The sequence below is a fragment of the Cebus imitator genome, unplaced genomic scaffold, assembly GCF_001604975.1.
Source record: "Cebus imitator isolate Cc_AM_T3 unplaced genomic scaffold, Cebus_imitator-1.0 Scaffold477, whole genome shotgun sequence".
Lineage (NCBI taxonomy): Eukaryota > Metazoa > Chordata > Mammalia > Primates > Cebidae > Cebus > Cebus imitator.
Genome location: NW_016107792.1, coordinates 1,129,025 through 1,149,600, shown reverse-complemented (window position 1 = coordinate 1,149,600; position 20,576 = coordinate 1,129,025). Strand labels below are relative to the sequence as shown.

Below are 20,576 nucleotides of genomic sequence, written 5' to 3'. Positions count from 1 at the left end.
AATGGAGTACCTTTCATATAGTATCAGGATAAAAATCTGGCCTTTTGAAAAACTATCAGCATACATATATCAGCTAATTATATTCCCCTTTCATGAGTTGATCATTAAGCTGGAAGAAAATACTTAGGAGCTTATTGTACTCTGTCAGGCAACAGAAAAAACCTTCCTAAAACTAGCTAAAAATCTGAAGATTGCTACTTTAGCAATTGGTGATGCTAAATTGCTAGGCCCCAAATCATCTCTGCAAAACACACTCTTGAGTGACATATCTGTATATAAAAATGTAACACGAAACCATTGTTTTCTTTAAAGGCACAGAAACCTCTAACAATTTGATTTGTGGTTCAGTTAGATATTGAAATGCCCTCTTCTCTGTGCCTTGAAAGAATACAAAACCTTGATACAAAATCAGTGTTGTGTTAGTAACAAAGCCTACATTTTAGAAATAAGAAATCTTATTATATTTATGAAAAGAATCTTAGCATCATTAAAATTAGTAACATAAATCATTATTTTTCAATTTCAAACAATTCTTTTTTACAAGCATTAAAACATCTTTTAATCCTATAGGACACTTCCTTTGAATTAATACCAGCACCCACAAAAACAACTATGCCATGCAAGAGAAGATATGTATATTATCTATACATTAATGCTAGAATTAAATGGGAACAAAATATTAAAGAGAAATGGATAACAAAATTATTATAACGAGGATATTAAATATATTAGGTATTATTTTCTATCTTAAAATCTTGAAAGAGAACATTTTTGCCAGAAGATGCAACTAGAAAGAATATTTAAATAAATGCAACAAGGAAGAAAGCATTTAAGCACATTTTTAACCCATAACAGCAAATCATTTTAATATACTGAATGTACATAAGAATGCTAGTAAATTTACTATTATTTTCTAAAAACTCTGCCATATACCAAAGCTATTAATGAAATGTCAATATAAAAGTTAAATACATACATTAATAATATTAAAATGTTTTAACATGAACCATCAATATACTCTCTGAACACTGTCAGCTTGTGCTTAGCTACATTTTCTCATTTCTTACCATGATAATGAAATTTTCAACATTTACTATTGTTTTCTAAGGGCAAGCGAAATTCTACATCCTAGGTAGAGATTTTAGAATATTACTTGTTCTTAAGGATTTCCTGCCCTCCAGTGGTATCTGCCTTAATACTTTCACTGCACCTTTCAAAGTTGCAAAGAGAAACATCACTTCTACATGTACATTTTGAAATTAGATTACACTGTATGGCAGCATCTAATTTTTCCTCCATTACAGATTCATTCCCTGTTTGTGTCCCTACATCACATCTTGCAGCCTGCAGAATGCAGTTACTATTGGTTTTGTTTTGTAAGATGTGTGCTGAATTGCACTGTGGCTGCGTAAACTGATCTGTATTACATTTCACTGAGAACTGGTAGAAATTCTCATTCTGTTTATGAATTTTGTCATTGTTTTTAACAATCCTATCACCTGAAAGTTTTTCCATCCTTTCTACATAAAAATTATTAGTTGTTTCTTTGGTTTTGATGGGCATCCTATTTGAATCTTCAATTTGCTGTGATATTTGATCTTCATCTTCAGATAGCTAAAAAAAAATTAATAATTTTGCTATAAACCATGCTTAAATTTAAAAAATACATTCAATCACTTTAAAGGATACATTCTTAAAATCCCTACTATAGAAATTTTCTAAATACAAAAGAGAGTGTGGCAAGTTACAACTCAAAGCAGGTATATCATCAAAGAGTCTTCAACCAATTATCTGCCACACCTCCCAGGAGGTCATGAACTTTAAAATAGCATAACAATAATATTTGTAATAAAAATGCAAAAAAGGTAAAAAGGAGAAGGAACTTTTTTCTTTTATCAGTCCCTCTAATCACAGGCTATATCATCTCTCTACTCTTTCACACAGAAGAAATGATATGCAGCACATTCTTCCTTTACTTAAAAAGAGTGGAGTAGAAGCAACACCTTTGAAGGGAACAGCTAATACATATAACCTGTTCAGTTATTTATTAACTCATTAAGTAAAAAATAACTATTTGTGTATGTTTTATGGGCCCAGTCCAATGAAATATATATCATATAATATACATAAATACATATGTATTAAATAATGCATATTTAATATATATTACTTATAATTTATTATATATTATTTATAATTTAATATATATTTAATATATATATTAACATATATATATCTTAAGAAGATAACATAAGAACATTGGCTAATAGGAAATCAAACAGAAAAGTTAAGTAGCAATACGTATCTCAACTGTTATATAAAAAGTCAAACTAAGAACTTTTTAATACATCTAGATTTTAATTTTCTAAGAATAAATTTTTCAAACTTTGTGAAAAAATTATCTCTTAATTACTGAATAAAAATACTCTTTTAATGAAAATCTTATAAAAGTGTTGATTATTCAAGCTAAAAATGCAAAGTTAATATAAAAAACTAAATATAAAATGGAGTATAGGCTTCAGCTGATTGACACCGAAACATCAGGAGCAAGCACATGACATAGCATTAAAACTGGCTGAGCACACAAGCTCAATGCATTCATTTATTCAAACAAATATTCATTTAGCATCTATAATGTGACCCTCTTGGAGTAGACATTCTGATGGGTAGAAATGACATTAGTCAAAAAATCATACACTTGCAAATATAATTACAATTTGAGAAAATTGTTATGAAGAACAAATATTAGGCACTTTGAACATATAAGTTACAGGCCTAATTAGAGTGGGGAGCCAGTGAGGGACTTTTCTAGTAAGTGACATATTTAAGATGAGACCTGAAGGATGAGTAAGAGTAAGGTAGAGGAAACAGATTGTATAAAAAATCTGAAGCAGAAAAGACACTGAAAAGCTAAGGAAAGTGAAATGTCAGTAACATGGGGCAGGAAGAGAAAGGGAGAACACTATCAGAAATTAAAAGTGTTAGCCAGGGTCATATTGCACATGGCTGGTAGTCACTGTAAAGGATATTGATGCTAAAGTAAAATAGGAATCCACTGAAGAGTTGCATATGAAAATAACATGATTCAATTTATGTTTGCAAAAGATCATGATAGTTGCTAACAAGAAGAAAGTGGACCAAGAGTGACAGTAGACATATTTCTTAGGAAACAACCACAATAGTTCAAGAAAAAACATTGACCTGATTAGATTAGGTGTCAGAATGAATTGGTTGAAGGAGGTAGACAAGACAGAAAGGACAAAGTGAAGTACTAAGTTTCTGACATGAACATGTGGGTAGACAGAAAAGGAATCTACTGATAATGGGAAATGTCAGAAAAACTCATTTGTGGAGAAGACCAGGGGTATTCAGTCTGAGGAATGAAGAGATGGAGATTTTTGTGAAATATCAAAAATATGTTCAATGAAAAATTGGACATCTAAATAAAGATGAGGTTAAGAACTGTCATCATGCAGACAGTACAAAAAAAATCACTGGAGTCTGTAACATCACCTAAGGTTTAGAGTACAGGTTAACAGAAGAAGATGATGATCCTGTGTCAAACTCTAAACATTACAACATTTATATAGGGGGAAGGGTAGAGGAAAAGTAGGCAGAGGCATAAAGTAGCATTCAGAGAAGTATGAAGAAAAACAAGACAATGTGTTATCACAAAGTGAAGAGTTAGAACATTTTTTAAAAAATAATCATTTACACCAATATTGGGAGTTCTTATGGGATAAATTCAAAAGTATCCAATGAATTTAGCAACAAAGTCGTCATTGATGTCTTTAGCAAGAGCTGCTTGGATGGTGAATTAGAGACAAAAGGCAGATGAAATGAAGATGAAAGAGTGAATGAAGGAGAATTCCATTTAAACGTGATATATCAACAATGGAGAACTCTCATGCAGAATATACTGTCACTCCAATTATTCTGGTTTCAGTTTTCAATAACATTTTAGAGTTTTCTACATCTAAACCTAAAGACTTTATTTTTAAAATCTATTCTTGGTTATTTTACATTTCTAATTACTGTGAATGGGTTCTTTTAAAAGGCCTCTTAAAAGAAACAAAATTTATCTATATACATTTTATATATTATATACCATGTGTGTATACACAGTTGATCCTTGAACACCACAGGTTTGAACTGCACAGGTCCACTTATATGTGCATTTTTCTTTAATAAATATATTAGAAAACTTTCTGAAGATTTATGACAATTTGAGAAATCTCAAAAAACATAAGAAAAAGTTAAGTATATCATGAATGCATAAAATATATGTAGATAGTAGTTAATTTTATAATTTACTACTCTAAAATATATATGAGTCTATTATGAAAAGTTAAAATTTATCAAAATTTATGCATACAAACACAGTCCATAAGTGGCACATTTACAACCAAGACAAATGTAAGCAAACACAGAGAAGTGTAAACAAATATGCAGTATTCAATCATGACTGCATAAAACTACTCTAGCACATACTGTACTACTGTAATAATTTCGTAGCCACCTCCTATTGCTGTTGCGGTCTCTCCAGTAAATCGCAAATATTGGTAAAAAGTGATCTCTTGTGGTTCCTGCATATTTTTCACTATGTTTAGTGCAGTAATGTACACCTTGAATAATATCAGGGGAGCCACATAAAATGCCACTAATGATGCTGGCAGCACTTCCAAGAAGCAGAAAAAAGTCATGACATTCACTAACTGCTGGAACTGCTTGATGTGTACTATAAACTGGGATCTGCACATGCAGTTTCCTGTCATTTTAAAATATATAAATCCAGCATAAGGATGATGTACAGAAGGACAAATATAACATGTTCTCACTTACAAATGGGAATTTAAAAAGTTGATCTCATGGAGATTGAAAGTAGAATGATAGAGATACCAGAGACTGGGAAAGGTGTGGGTGTCAGGGGGTGGGAGAGACGAAGAGAGGTTGGTTAATGGGTACAAACATACAGTTAGGAGGAATAAGTTCTAATGTTTAATAGTAGATTAGGGTGACTACAGTTGAAAAAATATGTATATTTCAAAAGAGCTAGGAGATAAGTCTTGAAATGGTCCCAACACCGAGAAATAAATACTCGAGGTGATGGATATCCTAAATTCTCTTGCTTGATCATTACACATTCAAGTCATGTAACAAAATATCATATACCTCGATTAAATATGTACAAATATTATACATCAATAAAAATAAATAAAAGTTCAATCTAAACATGCTTCTTTAGTGATGCAATTTGAGTTATATTCTTTCAAAGAACTGAACTGTTTAACAAATAGATAACCTTGTAATCTAGTGTTGACAACATGTTATTCAGTGAATTTTTTTTTTTTTTTTTTTTGGCAAAGATAATTTAACTGTTTTAATTAAATAAATTAGTAAAATATCTCACTTTTCAATACATTTTTTGAGACAAGGTCTCACTCCATTGCTCAGGCTGGATTGTAGTGGCACAATCACGGCTCACTAAAACCTCAACCTCCCAGGCTCAGGTGATTCTCCCATCTCAGCCTTCCCAGTAACCGTGACTATAGGCACACGCCACCATGTCTAGCTAATTTTTTGTATTTGTTTTTGCTATGTTGCCCAGGCTGGTCACGAACTCCTAGGCTCAAGCAACTGGCCACCTCAGTCTCCCAAAATGCTGGGATTACAAGCATGAGCCACCATGCCCACCTAAGTGATATTTCTTATCTTTGTTCATAAGTACTTATCATAATATGTTTCTGCATACACAATTAAAATGTAAATCTAAGCAGGATCCTTTAGGGATGCATTACTTGCTCTTTTATTTCAGGAAATGAAACTAGTTAACAAATAGAGAACACTGTAATATAGTGTTGAGAACACACTACTGAAAGACAGTCAACCCCTCCTTCCTAAGGCCTCATTTGCATGAGTTTATATATACACCAGTAAAAGTTAAATCTAAGTATAGTTCTTTAAAAAAGAAAAGGAAACTTGTGAAGGAAAATGTACTTTTTGTGAAATACCTTTTAATGTTGTATTAAAAATATAGCTTTTATGTGGGTGCAGTATTGCTATGAGAAAGGCAGATCTTTAGACTCTAATATGAGTCAAGATTTGTGAAGCCATTTTATGACAACTTAAAGCAAAAGGAAGGTGAAGGATCTAATGCTGGAGAATTTAATGCCAGCAGAGGATGGTTTGATAATTTTAGAAATAGGTTTTGCTTAAAAAACGTAAAGGTAATAGTAGAAGCAGCTTCTGCAGACCAAGAAGCAGCAGAGACATTCCCAGATTCCATTAAAGAAAATCACTGAGGAAAAAGGGTATCTGCCTAAACAAGTTTTTAATGGGAACAAAAGTGCCCTATTCCAGGGAAAAAAATGCCACATAGGATATTTATTAGTAAGAAAGAGAAGCAAGCACCAGAATTTAAGGCAAGATTGGATAGCCTAACTCTACTGTTTTGTCTAATGCAGTCAGGTTTATGACCAAGATTGCCCTTAGCCATAACGCTGCTAACCCTGAAGCTTTGAACGAAAAGATAAACACCAATTGCTAGTTTCTTCGTGACACAACAAGAAGGCTTGGAAAACAAGAACCCTTTTTCTGAATTGGTTCCATCAGTGCTTTGTCCCTGAAATCAGTAAGTGCTTTTCCAGTAAGGGACTGCCTTTTAAAGTTATTTTGATATTGACAATGGCGCTGGTCACCCAGAATCCCATGAGTTCAACACCAAAGGCATTAAAGTAGTTTACGTGTTTCCAAGCACATCTTCAGCCTCTAGATCAGGGGGTCACACTGACCTTTAAGGTTCATTATACATTGTGCTCTATGGAAAGGATGGTCAATGAAATGGAAGAGAACCCAAGAAAGAGAACATCATAAAAGTCTGGAAGGATTATACCATTGAAGATGCCATTACTGTTACAGAAAAAGCCATGAAAGTCATCAAGACTCAGAAAAGAAATCCCTGTAGGAGAAAACTGTTCCAGATGTCTAACATGACTTCATAAAATTTATAAGAGCTCATTAAGAAAATCATGAAAGAGATTGCGGATACAGCAAAAAATTAAAAAAAGGGAAAGGTGAAGGGTTTCAATGGAGCTTAGAAAAGTTAAAGAGCTAACAGACACAACACCAGAGGAATTAACAGAAGACAACTTGATGGAGATGAATACTTAACAACCAGTTATAGACAACAAGGAAGAAGACACAAAAGAAGCAGTGCCAGAAAACAAACTGACAGACGATCTGGCATAAGTGTTGATTACTCAAGACTTTTGGCTTCTTTTATGACATAGACCCTTCTATGATACAGGCTGTGAAGCTAAAGTAAACAGAATAAGGATTGGTACCATGTAAAAACATACTATAGAAACAAAAAATCAAAAGTCAGACAGAAATAATGATGTATTTCCATAAAGTTACACCAAGTATGCCTGCCTCTCCTTCCCCACATTCTACCTCCTCCACCCTCTTCTGCCTCTGATACCAATCAGACAGCAAGATCAACACTGCCTCTCCGTCCTCCTCCTCATCCTACTCAATGTGAAGATGATGAGGATTACAACTTTTACGATGATCTATTCTTACTTAAATAGTAAATATATCTTCTCTTCCTAAGATTTTCTTAGTAACATATTCTTTTCTTTAGCTTACTTTATTATATACAGTATATAATATATACAACAAACAAACATGTGCTAATCAATTGCACATGTTATCAGTAAGGATTCTGGCTAACAGTAGGCTATTAATAGTTCTGCGGAGTCAAACGTTTTTCAGATTTTTGACTGGGCAGCATCCCTAACCCCTGTATTGTTCAAGGATAAACTGTACACACATAATGTGTGTGTGTGTGTGTGTGTGTGTGTGTGTGTATACACATATATGTTGATAAAAAGTGATCTGTAAATAGCAATGAAAGCATTATTTTCATAAATGTGAGGAATGGTATTCATTTACATTTTTATTTTATTTTTATTTACATTTTTCTTTCCTATGTTTTTAAATACTTGTACATATTTTTGTTTACACTTTTTTATTTCCACTATTTATTGACTCAACATTTTTATAAGGTAAAGCTAGACTATGAGAAAAACAATAGTTAATATAGCATAAATTAATAAACAAAACAAGCATAACTTACCAATTCTGAACTAGAACTGAAACAGCTGTCTGTTGGTCTTGGAGAGTAACTGGTAGACTGACTACTCTGTGTAGAATCAAGAGCTGAAAAATAAAGGTTTAATACATCAATAATTGTATTTACTAATACTCTACAACATACACATCCCAGGCAGGAGTTATCTGCTGATAAAACAAATTTATCTAACAACACACAACACTTTAAAATGTGACAAAATTAGTTAAAATCGTGGATACTTGGCACCTTACAATTCTGACAGAGTTTATGGATTTATTCTACTCTTAAAAGATTTGTATCCACAAATAAAATAAGCATATATAATGTAAGTGAAGAAAACAGAAGAGAGGAAATTGGATTGATTTTTCCAACATATGAATTATATTTTACGAACAAATAATTTAAAGTGTTAACCTGAGGGAGGAAGAGTTATCCAAGTTTATTAAGTCCTAACACATCAGACATTTGCCAATCTAGTAAATGTAAGTTTACTGTGCAATCAAACCCTGTGAACAAAACCTATTCAAAGCATCCAGTTTGATACATTTTCAGTATCTGCTTAATATTGTTAGTTTACAACTGCAAATAAAGTTTTAAAATGGGATTGGGATATAGGTCATGAATCTCTACTATGTCTAAACTACAAAGAGCAACCAGAGCTTCAACCACTCCTCTTCCCTTGTTTACAAAAATGGGTCGGCTATCAAGAGAAGCAAAAGGCTGCAGAACATGAAACAACAACACATACCAGATTACATGTCCTCCTATATGCAATAAATCATGAGTACCTGAGGCCATGATTGATGCTTTCTGTAACAAAATCTAGTTTCAGTCAGCGGAGAGGCAGAGAGAACTTAGCTGAACTCTGATACTCCTGATACTCTTATTTCATCATTCTAGAAGGAAATTTATACCCCACAAAGCATGTTTATCACTGACAAAAGAAAGCAGACTACACAAAAGTGAAGAGTGGGATATTACTACTAACAACATAATTTAGGGGCATTTCACCCCAGGTTCATTCAGACCATAGGTACCATAAATCCATAGTCATTAGAAAGGAAGAAAACTGTCTGTTGAATGAATGTTCTCACCTTTAACAGTGCAGAAAAGGGCATGCAAATGAAATTAAGTACAATTAAACACTTATTTTGGGGACCATGGCCTTATAGTATACTATGAAATGAAGTAGTGTGATGCCTTCAGGTTTGTTATTTTTTGCTTAGTCTTGCTTTGGCTGTGTGGGCTCTTTTTTGGTTACATATGGAGTTTGGAATTTTTTTTTTTAATTCTATGAAGAATAATGGTGGTATTTTGATGGGGATTGCATTGAATTTGTACATTGCTTTTGGCAGTATGATCATTTTCACAATATTGATTCTACCCATCCATGAGCATGGGATGTGTATGGCACTGTATAAAAATAGGCACACAGACCAAAGGAACAGAATAGAGAACCCAGAAATAAACCCAAATACTTACAGACAACTGATCTTCAACAAAGCAAACAGAAACAAAGAGGATAAAAGAAACCTTTTTCAACAAATGAGTGGCTAGCCACATGTAGGAGATAATTGGCTAGCCACATGTAGGGATAATTGACTAGCCACATGTAGGAGAATGAAACTGGATCCTCATCTCTCACCTTATACAAAAATCAACTCAAGATGGATTAAGGACTTAAACCTAAGACCTGATCTAACAGTATTAAGCAAATACTGAAAATGTATCAAACTGGATGCTTTGAATAAGACCTGAAATTATAAAAATTCTAGATTATAACATGAATAACCCTTTTAGACACTGGTTTAAGCAAGGATTTCATGACCAAGAACCCAAACGCAAATGAAATAGAAACAAATATATAGCCAAGACCTAATTAAACTAAAGAGCTTTTGCACAGCAAAAGGAACGGTCAGCATGGTAAACAGACAACCCACAGAGTGGGAGAAAATCTTCACATCTGACAAAGGACCTATATCCAGACTCTACAAGGCACACAAATCTGTAAGAAAAAAACTAACAATCCCATTGAAAGGTGGGCTGATGGCATGAATTGACAATTCTCAAAAGAAGATATATAAATGGCCAACAAACATATTTTTAAAATGCTCAGCATCACTAATGATTGAGGAAATGCAAATCAAAACCACAGTGCAATACCTAACCTTACTCCTGCAAGAATGGCATAATTAAAAAACCAAAAAGCAGATGTTGGCGTGGATGCAGTGAACAAGGAACACTTCTACATTGCTGGTGGGAATGTAAACTAGTACAACGACTATGGAAAACAACATGAAAATTCCTTTAAGAACTAAACGTAGAACTACCATTTGGTCCAGCAATCCCACTACTGGATATCTACCCAGAGGAAAAGAAGTCATTATTTGAAAAACATACTTGCACACGCATGTTTATAGCAGCACAATTCACAATTGTAAAATCATGGAACCAACCCAAATGCCCATCAAACAACAAAAAGATAAAGAAACTGTGCTCTCTCTATATGATAGAATACTATGCAGCCATAAAAAGATATTAATTAACAGCACTTGCAGTGACCCGGATGAGACTAGAGACTATTATTCTAAGTGAAATAATTCAGGAATGGAAAACCAAACATTGTCTGTTCACTGATATGTGGGAGTTAAGCTATGAGGACAGAAAGGTATAAGAATGATACAATGAACTTTGGGAACTTGAGGGGAAGAATGGGAGGGAAGAGAGGGATGAAAGACTACCAGTATGGTGCAATATATACTGCTCGGGTGATGGGCACACCAAAATCTCACAAATCACCACTAAAGAACTTTCTCATGTAACCCAATACCACCTGTACCCCAGTAACTTATGGAAAAAATTTGTAAAAAGAAAACTAAAAAGTAACTACTTTATGTAAGGCGCTGTGATAGTTATTAGGGACACATGGTCACAACCCTCAAAGTGTTCAGAATCTTTCAGTGAAGAAAGATATAAGTTTTTTTAAGTCACAAAATAAGATGTAACATCATAAAAGATACAAAAGTAGGAGACAGCTAAGTGTGATGAACTCTAGGGAAAGAGATTTGGTGACAATTTATAGAGAAAACACAAGTATAGAGAGTAGGTTTTGAATGATGAATAAACAATTTTCAGAGACAAGATGAAAAACATGAGACAGAGGGAAAAGAATGTGCAAATATTTCTAAATATTAATGGAGGTACATTTTAGATCAGCCATGATGTCACCTAAGGATGAAGTAAACAAAGGTGAGACAATAAAATCAGGTCAGTTAGAAGATTAACTGAGTAAGTATGAAGTGATTATGATCTGCAATAAAGCAGTGAAATTGGGATAGAGAAGAAGCAAAAGACTCAAGTTCCAAGGCGGCTTTCAAATGGCCTCAATTTTTGCCTTTATGTACATTTAAAAACTTTTGTATATCTGGTATAACATCAACATCAAAATCTAATAAAGACAGCATATACACATACACACTCTCTCTACAGGGAAATCTCACTTATGAATACCAATACAAAAATCTTATAATTAAAAAGTATTAAATTTTTTAAAAGAACAGAATAAAAAGAATAGCAAAGAATCATAACACATAAGGTCTTAATGAAATTTATTATAGGAATGCTAAGATGGTCCAAATTAGAAAATCAATTAGTAAAATTCACCATTTAAAAAGATCTATATCAAAATGAAATATCACCTTACACCTCTTAGGGTGACCACCAACAGTAAAAAAAGAAAATAATAAATATTCGCAAGGATGTAGAAAAATTGGAATCTTTTTGTACTGCTGGTAGGGATGTAAAATGGCAGCAAGAATGGAAACAATATGAAGATTTCTAAAAAAATAAAACTAGAGCTACCATACAATCCAGCAACATAACTTCTGAGTATATATCTAAAATAAATGAAAGCAGGATCTAGAAGAGATATTTGCATACTTATGTTCAATGTAGCATTATTCATAATAGCAAAGAGGCAGAAACAACCTAAATGACCATCATTGAAAGAATGGATAAAGAAAATATGGTATCCAGGTACAAATGAATACTATTTAGCAATGAAAAAGAGGAAATCTTGTTATATACTACAACGTGGATGAATCTTAAGGACATTATGCTAAGTGAAACAAGCCAGTCACAAAAAGACAAATACTACATGATTTCACTTACTAGGTATATAAGTAGAATATAGAAACAGAAAGTAAAATGGTAATGGTCAGGGGCTGGGGGGAGTGGGAGGTAAGAAGTTGTTGTTTAGGGGGTGTAAGAGACAGGACGAGGGTCTGTTGCACAACAACGTGTATGTGGTTAACAATATTGTATTGTACACCTGGAAACTGTTGAGAAGATAAATTTTATGTGGCATGCCTTTTTGCAACAATAATGCAAAAAGACATATGGGTAAAAATTAATAATAATTCCCACAGATGCTAAGAATCATTCTCTCCCAAATTACTGACTCATCATCAAAACTACCACACAAGGAAAAAAAAAAAAAAAAAAAAAAAAAAAACCTCTTGGTAAAATGAAAAAAACCACACGAGCCTAAGCCCCAAATACAGAATCTTAATATAGAAACACAGGATGTATATTCATGCTAAAGTAGCTGTCTCTGTGTGTGTGTGTGTGTGCGCGCATGTGTGTGTATGTGTGAGTGTGTGTGTGTCAAAAAGCACAACAGATAAATCTAACAAGAAACATGCAGAATCTATGTGAGGAAAACTTCAGGAAAGTGCTTAAAGATATTTTAAGCAACTACTAAATATAAAAAAGTAGGCTGAATTAATGAAAAGATATCCCATGTTCTTAGATAAGATTACTCAACATCATTAGGATAATAATTCACACTAAATTAATACAGACAGTTAACAGTTTCCTAATAAAAATTGAAACTTTTCTTTTGGAGTTAAGCAAGTTGATTTAAAAGGTTAAATGAAAAAGGAATCCAATAACCAGAAAAAAAGCTTTTTAAAAAGTGCAAAGGGGCATGTAATTCTTCAAGAAATTGAACATTTATAAAACAATGATAATAAAAGTGGTACGGTACTGGCACATGAAAATTAGGAAAGACCAATTAAACAATTAGAAAGCCACAAAATAGGTCAGCTACATATGGAAAATTAGTATCTAAAAAAGGTAGTATCACAAATACAAAAGGTAGTATCTCAAAAATACATCTAGGGAAAAGTTGTATTTTTAAAACTTGGACTGATAGAAACCTTATACCTTAAATCAACTTAAACTCCACATGGATTAAAGAAGTTTTATTGACTGTAGTTAACCTGTTGTGCTAGCAAATACGTCTTATTCATTCTAATTCATTTTTTTGTACCCATTAACCATCACCACCCTCCTGACCGCCCCCCCATACCCTTCCTAGCTTCTAGTAACCATTCTTTTAACTTCTTATTTCCATGAGTTCAATTGTTTTGATTTTTAGATCCCACAAATAAGTGAGAACATGTGTTGATTTTCTTTCTGTGCCTCGCTAGTTTCAATTAACTTAATAACCTCCAGTTCTATCCATGCTGTTGCAAATCACAGGATCATTCTTTTTTTGTGATGTTTTCTGGAGTAAGGCAAGTTGATTTTAAAGGTTATATGAAGAAGTAATCAAGAATAACCAGAAAAAAAACTTTTTAAAAAATGCAAGGAGGGGTGTAACTTCTCAAGAAATCAAACATTATAAAACAATGATAATTGTTAGCATTAGATTGCGTATAATTCAATTATTAGATTGTGTGCAAGTACCACATTTTCTTTAACGATTAATCTGTTGATGGATATAGGTTGCTTCTAAATCCTGGTTATTGTGAACAGTGCTGCAACAAACATGGGAGTGCAGCTATCTCTACAATGTACTGATTTCCTTTCTTTTGGGTATATACCCAGCAGGGGGATTGCTTGATCATATGATTGCTCTATTTTTAGTTTTTTTGAGGAATCTCCAAACTATTCTCCATAGTGGTTGTGCTAATTTATGTTACCATCTATAGTGTACAAGGGTTCCCTTTCTCCATATCCTCACCAGCGTTTGTTATTGCCTGTCCTTTGGATATAAATCATTTTAACAGAGGTGGGATGCTATCTCATCGTACTTTTGATTTGTATTTTTTCTATGATCAATGATGTTGAGCACCTTTTCATATGCCTCTTTGCCATGTGTACGTCTGCTTTTGAGAAATGTTTATTCAAATATTTGGCCCATTTCTTATTCAGATAATTAGATTTTTTCCTAGACAGCTGTTTGAACTCCTTATATATTGTTTATTAATCCCTTGTCAGATGGGTAATTTACAAATATTTTCTCCCATTGTGGGTTGTCTCTTTATTGATTGTTTCCTTTGTTGTGCAGAAACTTTTCACCTTGATGTGATCCCATTTGCCCATTTTTGCTTCGGTTCCCTGTGCTTGTGGGGTATTATTCAAAAATGTTTACCCAAAGCAATGTCCTGGGGAATTTCCTAAATGTTTCCTTGTAATACTTTCATAGTTCAAGGTCTTAGATTTAAATCTTTAATTGATTTTGATTTTTGTATATGGTGAGAGATGGGATCTCATTTCATTCTTATGCATACAGATATCCGGTTTTCCCTGCACCATTCACTGAAGAGACTATCTTTTCCTCAGTGCATGTTCTTGGCACCTCTGTCAAAAATGAGTTCACTGGAAATGTGTGGAATTGTTTCTGGGTTATTTATTCTGTTCTATTGGCCTATGTGTCTGTTTTATGCCAGCACCGTCCTGTTTTAGTTACTATAGCTCTGTGGTATAATTTGAAGTCAGGAAATGCTATTCTTCCAGTTTTGTTTCTTTTGCTTGGCACAGCTTTGGCTAGTCTTGGTCTTTTGTGGTTACATATTAATGTGGGGATTGGGTTTTCAATTTCTATGAATAATGTCATTGGTATTTTGATAGGGATTGCATTGAATATGTAGATTGCTTAGGGTAGTATAGACATTTTAAACAATATTGATTCTTGTAATCCATGAACAGGGAATATCTTTCCATGTTTTGGTGTCCTCTTCAATGTCTTTCATCAGTGTTTTATAGTCTTTATTATTGAGCTCTTTCACTTCTTTGATTAATTCCTGGGTACTTAATTTTATTTGTGGCTACTGTAAGCAGAAGTACTTTTAAAATTTCTTTTTCAGATTGTTCACTGATGGCATATAAAAATGCTACTGATTTTTGTATGTTGATTTTGCCTCCTGCAACTTTACTGATTTTGTTTATCAGATCTAATAAGTTTTTGGTGGAGTCTTCAGGTTTCTCTAAATATAAGACCACATCATCAGCAAACATGGATAATTTGACTTCTTTCCAATTTGCTTGTCGTTTCTTTCTCTTGTCTCATGCTCTAGATAGACCTTCCAGTACTATGTTGAATAAAAATAAAGTGTGTATCCTTTTCATGTTCCAGATCTTAGAGAAAAGCCTTTCAGTTTTTCCCCATTAAGTATAATACTAGCTGTAGGTCTGTCATATATGGCTGCTATTATATTGAGGTATGTTTCTTCAATACTCAGTTTTTTTGGAAGTTTTTTTTTTTTTATCATGAAGGGATGTTAAATTTTATCAAATGCTTTTTCAGCATCAATTGAAATGTTCATATGTTTTTTTGTCCTTCACTCTGTTGTTATTATGTATCACATTGATTGATTTGTATATCTTGAACCATTTTTATAACCCAGGGATAAATCCCACTTGGTCATATGAATGATCTTTTTAATGTACTGCTGAATTCAGTTTGCTAGTATTTTGTTGAAGATTATGGCATCAATATTCATCAGAGACACTGACATGTAGTTTTCTTTTCTGGATGTCTTGTCTGGGTTTGGTATTAGGGTAATACTGCATTGTAGAATGGGTTTGGAAGTAGTCTCTCCTCCTCCATTATTCAGACTATTTTTAGTAGGATTGGTATTAGTTCTTCTTTACATGTTTGGTAGAATTTGGCAGTGAAGACTTCAAGTCTTAGGTTTTTCTTTACTGGGAGACTTTTAATTATGATTTCAATATAGTTAAGTGTTGTTATGGGACTATTCAGGTTTTGGATAGTTCAATCTTGGTAGATTCAGTGTGTCTAAGAATTTATCAGTTTATTCTAGATTTTCAAATTTATTGACATATAGTCATTCATAGTAGCCACTAATGATCCTTTAAATTCCTGTTTTATCAGTTATAATGTCTCCTTTTTCATCTCTGATTTTATTTATTTAGTTATCTCTTTTTTTCTTAGTATACTTAAATGCTTGTTAATTTTAATTTTTCAAAAACCAACTTTTTGTTTCATTGATTTTTTGAACTGTTTGCTTTGTTTCAATGTCATTTATTTCTATTCTAATCCTTATTATTTCTTTCATACTACTAATTTTGGGTTTGGTTTGCCCTTGCTTTTCTAGTTCTTTAAGATATATACCAAAGTTGTTTATTTGTAGTTTTTCTTCTTTTTTGATGTAGGCTTTTAAAGTGACAAACTTCCTTCTTAGTACTGCTTTTGTATCCCACAGGTTTTGGTATATTGTGATTCCATTATCACTTGTTTCAAGAAATTTTTCAATTTCCTTCTTAATTTCTGCATTGACACACTGATCATTCAGGTATAAACTGTTTAATTTCCATGTATTTGTATAGTTTCCAAAATTCCTCATTATTGATTTCTAGTTTTCTTCCATTGTAGTTAGAAAAGACACTTGGTATCACTTCAATTTTTTAAAATGTTTTAAGACTTGTTTTCTTGCCTAACATATGGCTATCTTTGAGAATAATCCATGCTGAGGAAAAGAATGTCTTTTCTCTAGACACTGGATGAAATGTTGTGCAAGTATCTATCAGGTCCATTTGGTCTATAGTAAAGATGAAGCCTGGTGTTTCATCAGTTTTTCTTTCTGGAAGATTTGTCTAATGCTGAAAGTGGAACGTTGAAGTCTCCAACTATTACTGTATCGTGGTCTCTCTCTCTCCCTCTTTCACTCTAATAATGTTTGCTTTATCTATCTGGGTGCCTCAGTGTTGGGTACATATATATTTAAAATTGTTTTATCCTCTTTCTGAATTGACCCCTTTCATGAGCATGGAACCCTCATGACCTGCCTCTTTAATGGTCTCACCTCTTAACACTGTTGCATTAGGGATTAAGTTTCATTAATTGCATCAGGGATTATATAATGACCTTCTTTTGTCTCTTACATTTTTTGCCTTGAAATTTATTTTGTCTAATAGACATATAGTACTCTTCTTCTTTTTTTGTTTCTGTTGGCTTGCAATGTCTTTTTCCATCCCTTTGTTTTCAGTCTGTGTCCCTCTTTATAGGTGATATGTGTATCTTATAGGCAACAGATCATTGGGTTTTGTTTTTTATCCATTCAGCCACTCTATGTCTTTTGATTGGAGAGTTTAATCCATTGACAGTCAATGTCATTATTGATAAGTAATGACTTACCGCTGCTATTTTGTTGTCTGTTTTTTGGCTGTTTTGTGGTGATCTTGTCTTTCCTTCCTTCCTGTCTTCCTTTTCGTAAAGGTAATTTTCTCTGTTAATATAATTTATTTTCTTATTTTTTATTTTTTGTGTATCTGTTGTATGATTTTGGTTTATCATAAGACTTGCAAATACAATCTTATAACCCATTATTTTAAGCTGATAACAACTTGTTTGCATAAACAAATGAGCAAAAAGAAAACTAATAAAAACTCTACCCCTTAACTTCATTCTCTTGCTTTTTAACTTTCTGTTGTTTCTATTTATATCTTATTATATACTCTATGGCTTGAAAAGTTGTTATAGTTATTTTTGACTAGTTCATCATTTAGTATTTCTACTTCAGATATGAGTTTACATACCACATTTGCAGTGTTATGATATTGTTTTTCTGTGTACTTACTGTTTACCAGTGAGTTCTGTAGCTTCAGATGATTTCTTCTTGTTCATTCACTTTCTCTTCTCTCTGACTGAAGTACTCCCTTTAGCATTTCTTGTAGAACAGGACTGGTGTTGGTAATCCCTCAGCTTTTGTCTGTCTGGGAAGTCTTTATTTCTACTTTCTGTTTGAGAGAGATTTTCACTGGATATATTATTTTAGGGTAAAAGGTGTTTTTTTTTTTTTCCTTCAGCACTTTAAATATGTCATGCCACTCTTTTCTGGCATGTAAGACTTCTACTGAAAAGTTTGCTGTCAGACATATTGCTGCTCCACTGTTTGTTATTTGTTTCTTTTCTCTTGCTGCTTTTAGGATCTTTTCTTTATCCTTGAAATTTAGGAGTTTATTAAACTCCTTGAGGTAGTCTTTTTTGGGTTAAATCTGCTAGGTGTTCTACAACCCTTCTTATACCTGGATATTGATATGTTTCTCTAGGTTTGGGAGGTTCTCTACTATTAAACCCATTGAACAAACTTTCTACCCCTCTCTCTCTACCTCCTCTTTAAGGCCAATAACTCTTAGATTCACCCTTTTGAGGCTATTTTCTAGATCCTGTAGGCATACTTCATTCTTCTTTATTTTTTTCATTTGTCTTCTCTGACAGTGTATTTTTAAACTGTCTGGCTTCAAGCTCACTAATTCTTTCTGCTGCTTGATCAATTAATTCTTTCTGCTGCTTGATCAATTATGCTATTAAGACTCTAATGCATTCTTCAATATGTCAACTGCATTTTTCAGCTCCAGAATTTGTGCTTGATTCTTTTTAATTATTTCAATCTCTTTGTTAAATTTGTCTGATAGATTTCTGAATTCCTTCTCTTTGTTTTCTTGAATTTCATTTTCCTCAAAACAGTTATTTTGAATACTCTGAAAGGTCACATATGTCCATTTCTCCAGGATTTGTCCTTGGTGCCTTATTTAGTTCATCTGATGAGTTCGTTATCCTGGATGGTAGATGTTTGTTTGTATCTTGGCATTGAAGAGTTAGCTATTTGTTGCAGTCTTCACCGTCTGGACTTGTTCCCATCCATCTTGGGAACACTTTCCAGGAATTCAAATAGGACTTGGGTCTTGAGATCTAAGCTGTATCTTCTTTAGAGGCACCCCAAGCCCAGTAATGCTGTGGTTCTTGCAGACCTGTAGACATACTGCCTTGATTGTCTTAGACAGTATCTGGGAAAATTTTCTGCATTACCAAGCAGAGGCTTATCATTGCCCTTATCTTCTTTCAAATGAACAGTCTCTCTCTCTTTTCTGAGCCACCTGAAGTTCAGGGCGGAGTGACATAAGCATCCCCATGGCTACAACCATCAGGACTGTGCTCGGTCAGATGTTAAACAAGCACAGCACTGGTTCTCAAACAAGGTCTACTCTAACAACTACCTGGTTATGCCTATGCTTTCTCAAGGTCCTACGGCTCTATAATCAGCAGGTGGCAAAGCCAGCCAGGCCTGTGTCTTTCCCTTCAAGGTGATAAGTTCCTCCAGGCCCCAGGTGGATCCAGAAGTACTGCCTCAGAGCTGGAAACCAGAGACTACAGTCACAAACTCTAGAAGTCTACCTGTATTCTATTTTACTGGGGCTGAGCTTACATTCAAACTACAAGACACAGTCCTTCCCACTCTTCCCTTTCCAAAGGCAGACAAATCTTATCCCATGGTCACCACAACCCAGGCCCACAAGGAATACTGCCAGAGTTCCACTGATGTTCCCTTAAGACCCAAGGGTTCTTTGGTCAGCTTATGGTGAATGATGCCTGGCCTGGGAGTCACCTTTCAGGGCAGTAGGCTCCCCTCTGGTCCAGGGGTCCAGAAATGTCAAATTGAAATTTGGCAATATCTATCAAATACCAGCATATTTCTCCTTTAACTCAACAATTCCACTCCCAGAAATTACCCTGAAAATGTACCTCCACAAATAAGAAACATTATACAAAGTTGTTTACTTATAGTACTAATAAGTATACTGGAAATAGCCCAAATGTCCATCAATAGGGTGTTGACTGAACAAACAGCTCATGTATGTAATGCACTACTAAGTAGTCATTAGTACAGGATGAAGAAATATCTAAGCACTAACACAGAGGACTCTATAAGATATCTTATTAAATAAATAAATTCACTTAATTCTTTTATAAAGTGTTCTATATTACATTTAGATAAAGGCAGGAAACTGAGACTCGTGGATTATGCACGTACTTATATATTTTTAGGATTTATTTTAAAAACATGGACTGGAATGACAAACCAGAAAGCAGCAAAAACAAACAAACAAACAAACCAACAACAAAACAAAAAAAAAAAACCCACTCATGTTGCAGAATTAAACAGGGCAGGGAGGATAAGGATACAAACCAATCTATGGAATGTTTTTCCATCTGTTTACTGCTCAAGGAAGTAATAGAGGGCACAGATGGAAAAACATTCCATGCTCATGGTTAGGAAGAATCAATATCGTAAAAATGGCCATATTGTCCAAGGTAATTTATAGATTCAATGCTATCCCCATCAAGCTACCA

General features: G+C 33.6%; 1 protein-coding gene across 1 annotated transcript in view; it reads right to left on the bottom strand.

Moving 5' to 3' along the window:
* Positions 1-493: 493 nt before the first annotated feature.
* The window catches only part of CUNH12orf40 (chromosome unknown C12orf40 homolog), an 80,219-nt gene continuing 60,136 nt past the window's right edge, over positions 494-20,576 (bottom strand). The window contains exons 12-13 of the mRNA XM_017512769.2: positions 8,138-8,220; positions 494-1,614 (exon numbers count right to left, since the gene is read on the bottom strand). Coding sequence (XP_017368258.1) covers positions 1,150-1,614; positions 8,138-8,220 — 548 coding nt within the window. The 3' untranslated portion in view covers positions 494-1,149. The remainder of the gene's footprint in view (positions 1,615-8,137; positions 8,221-20,576) is intronic.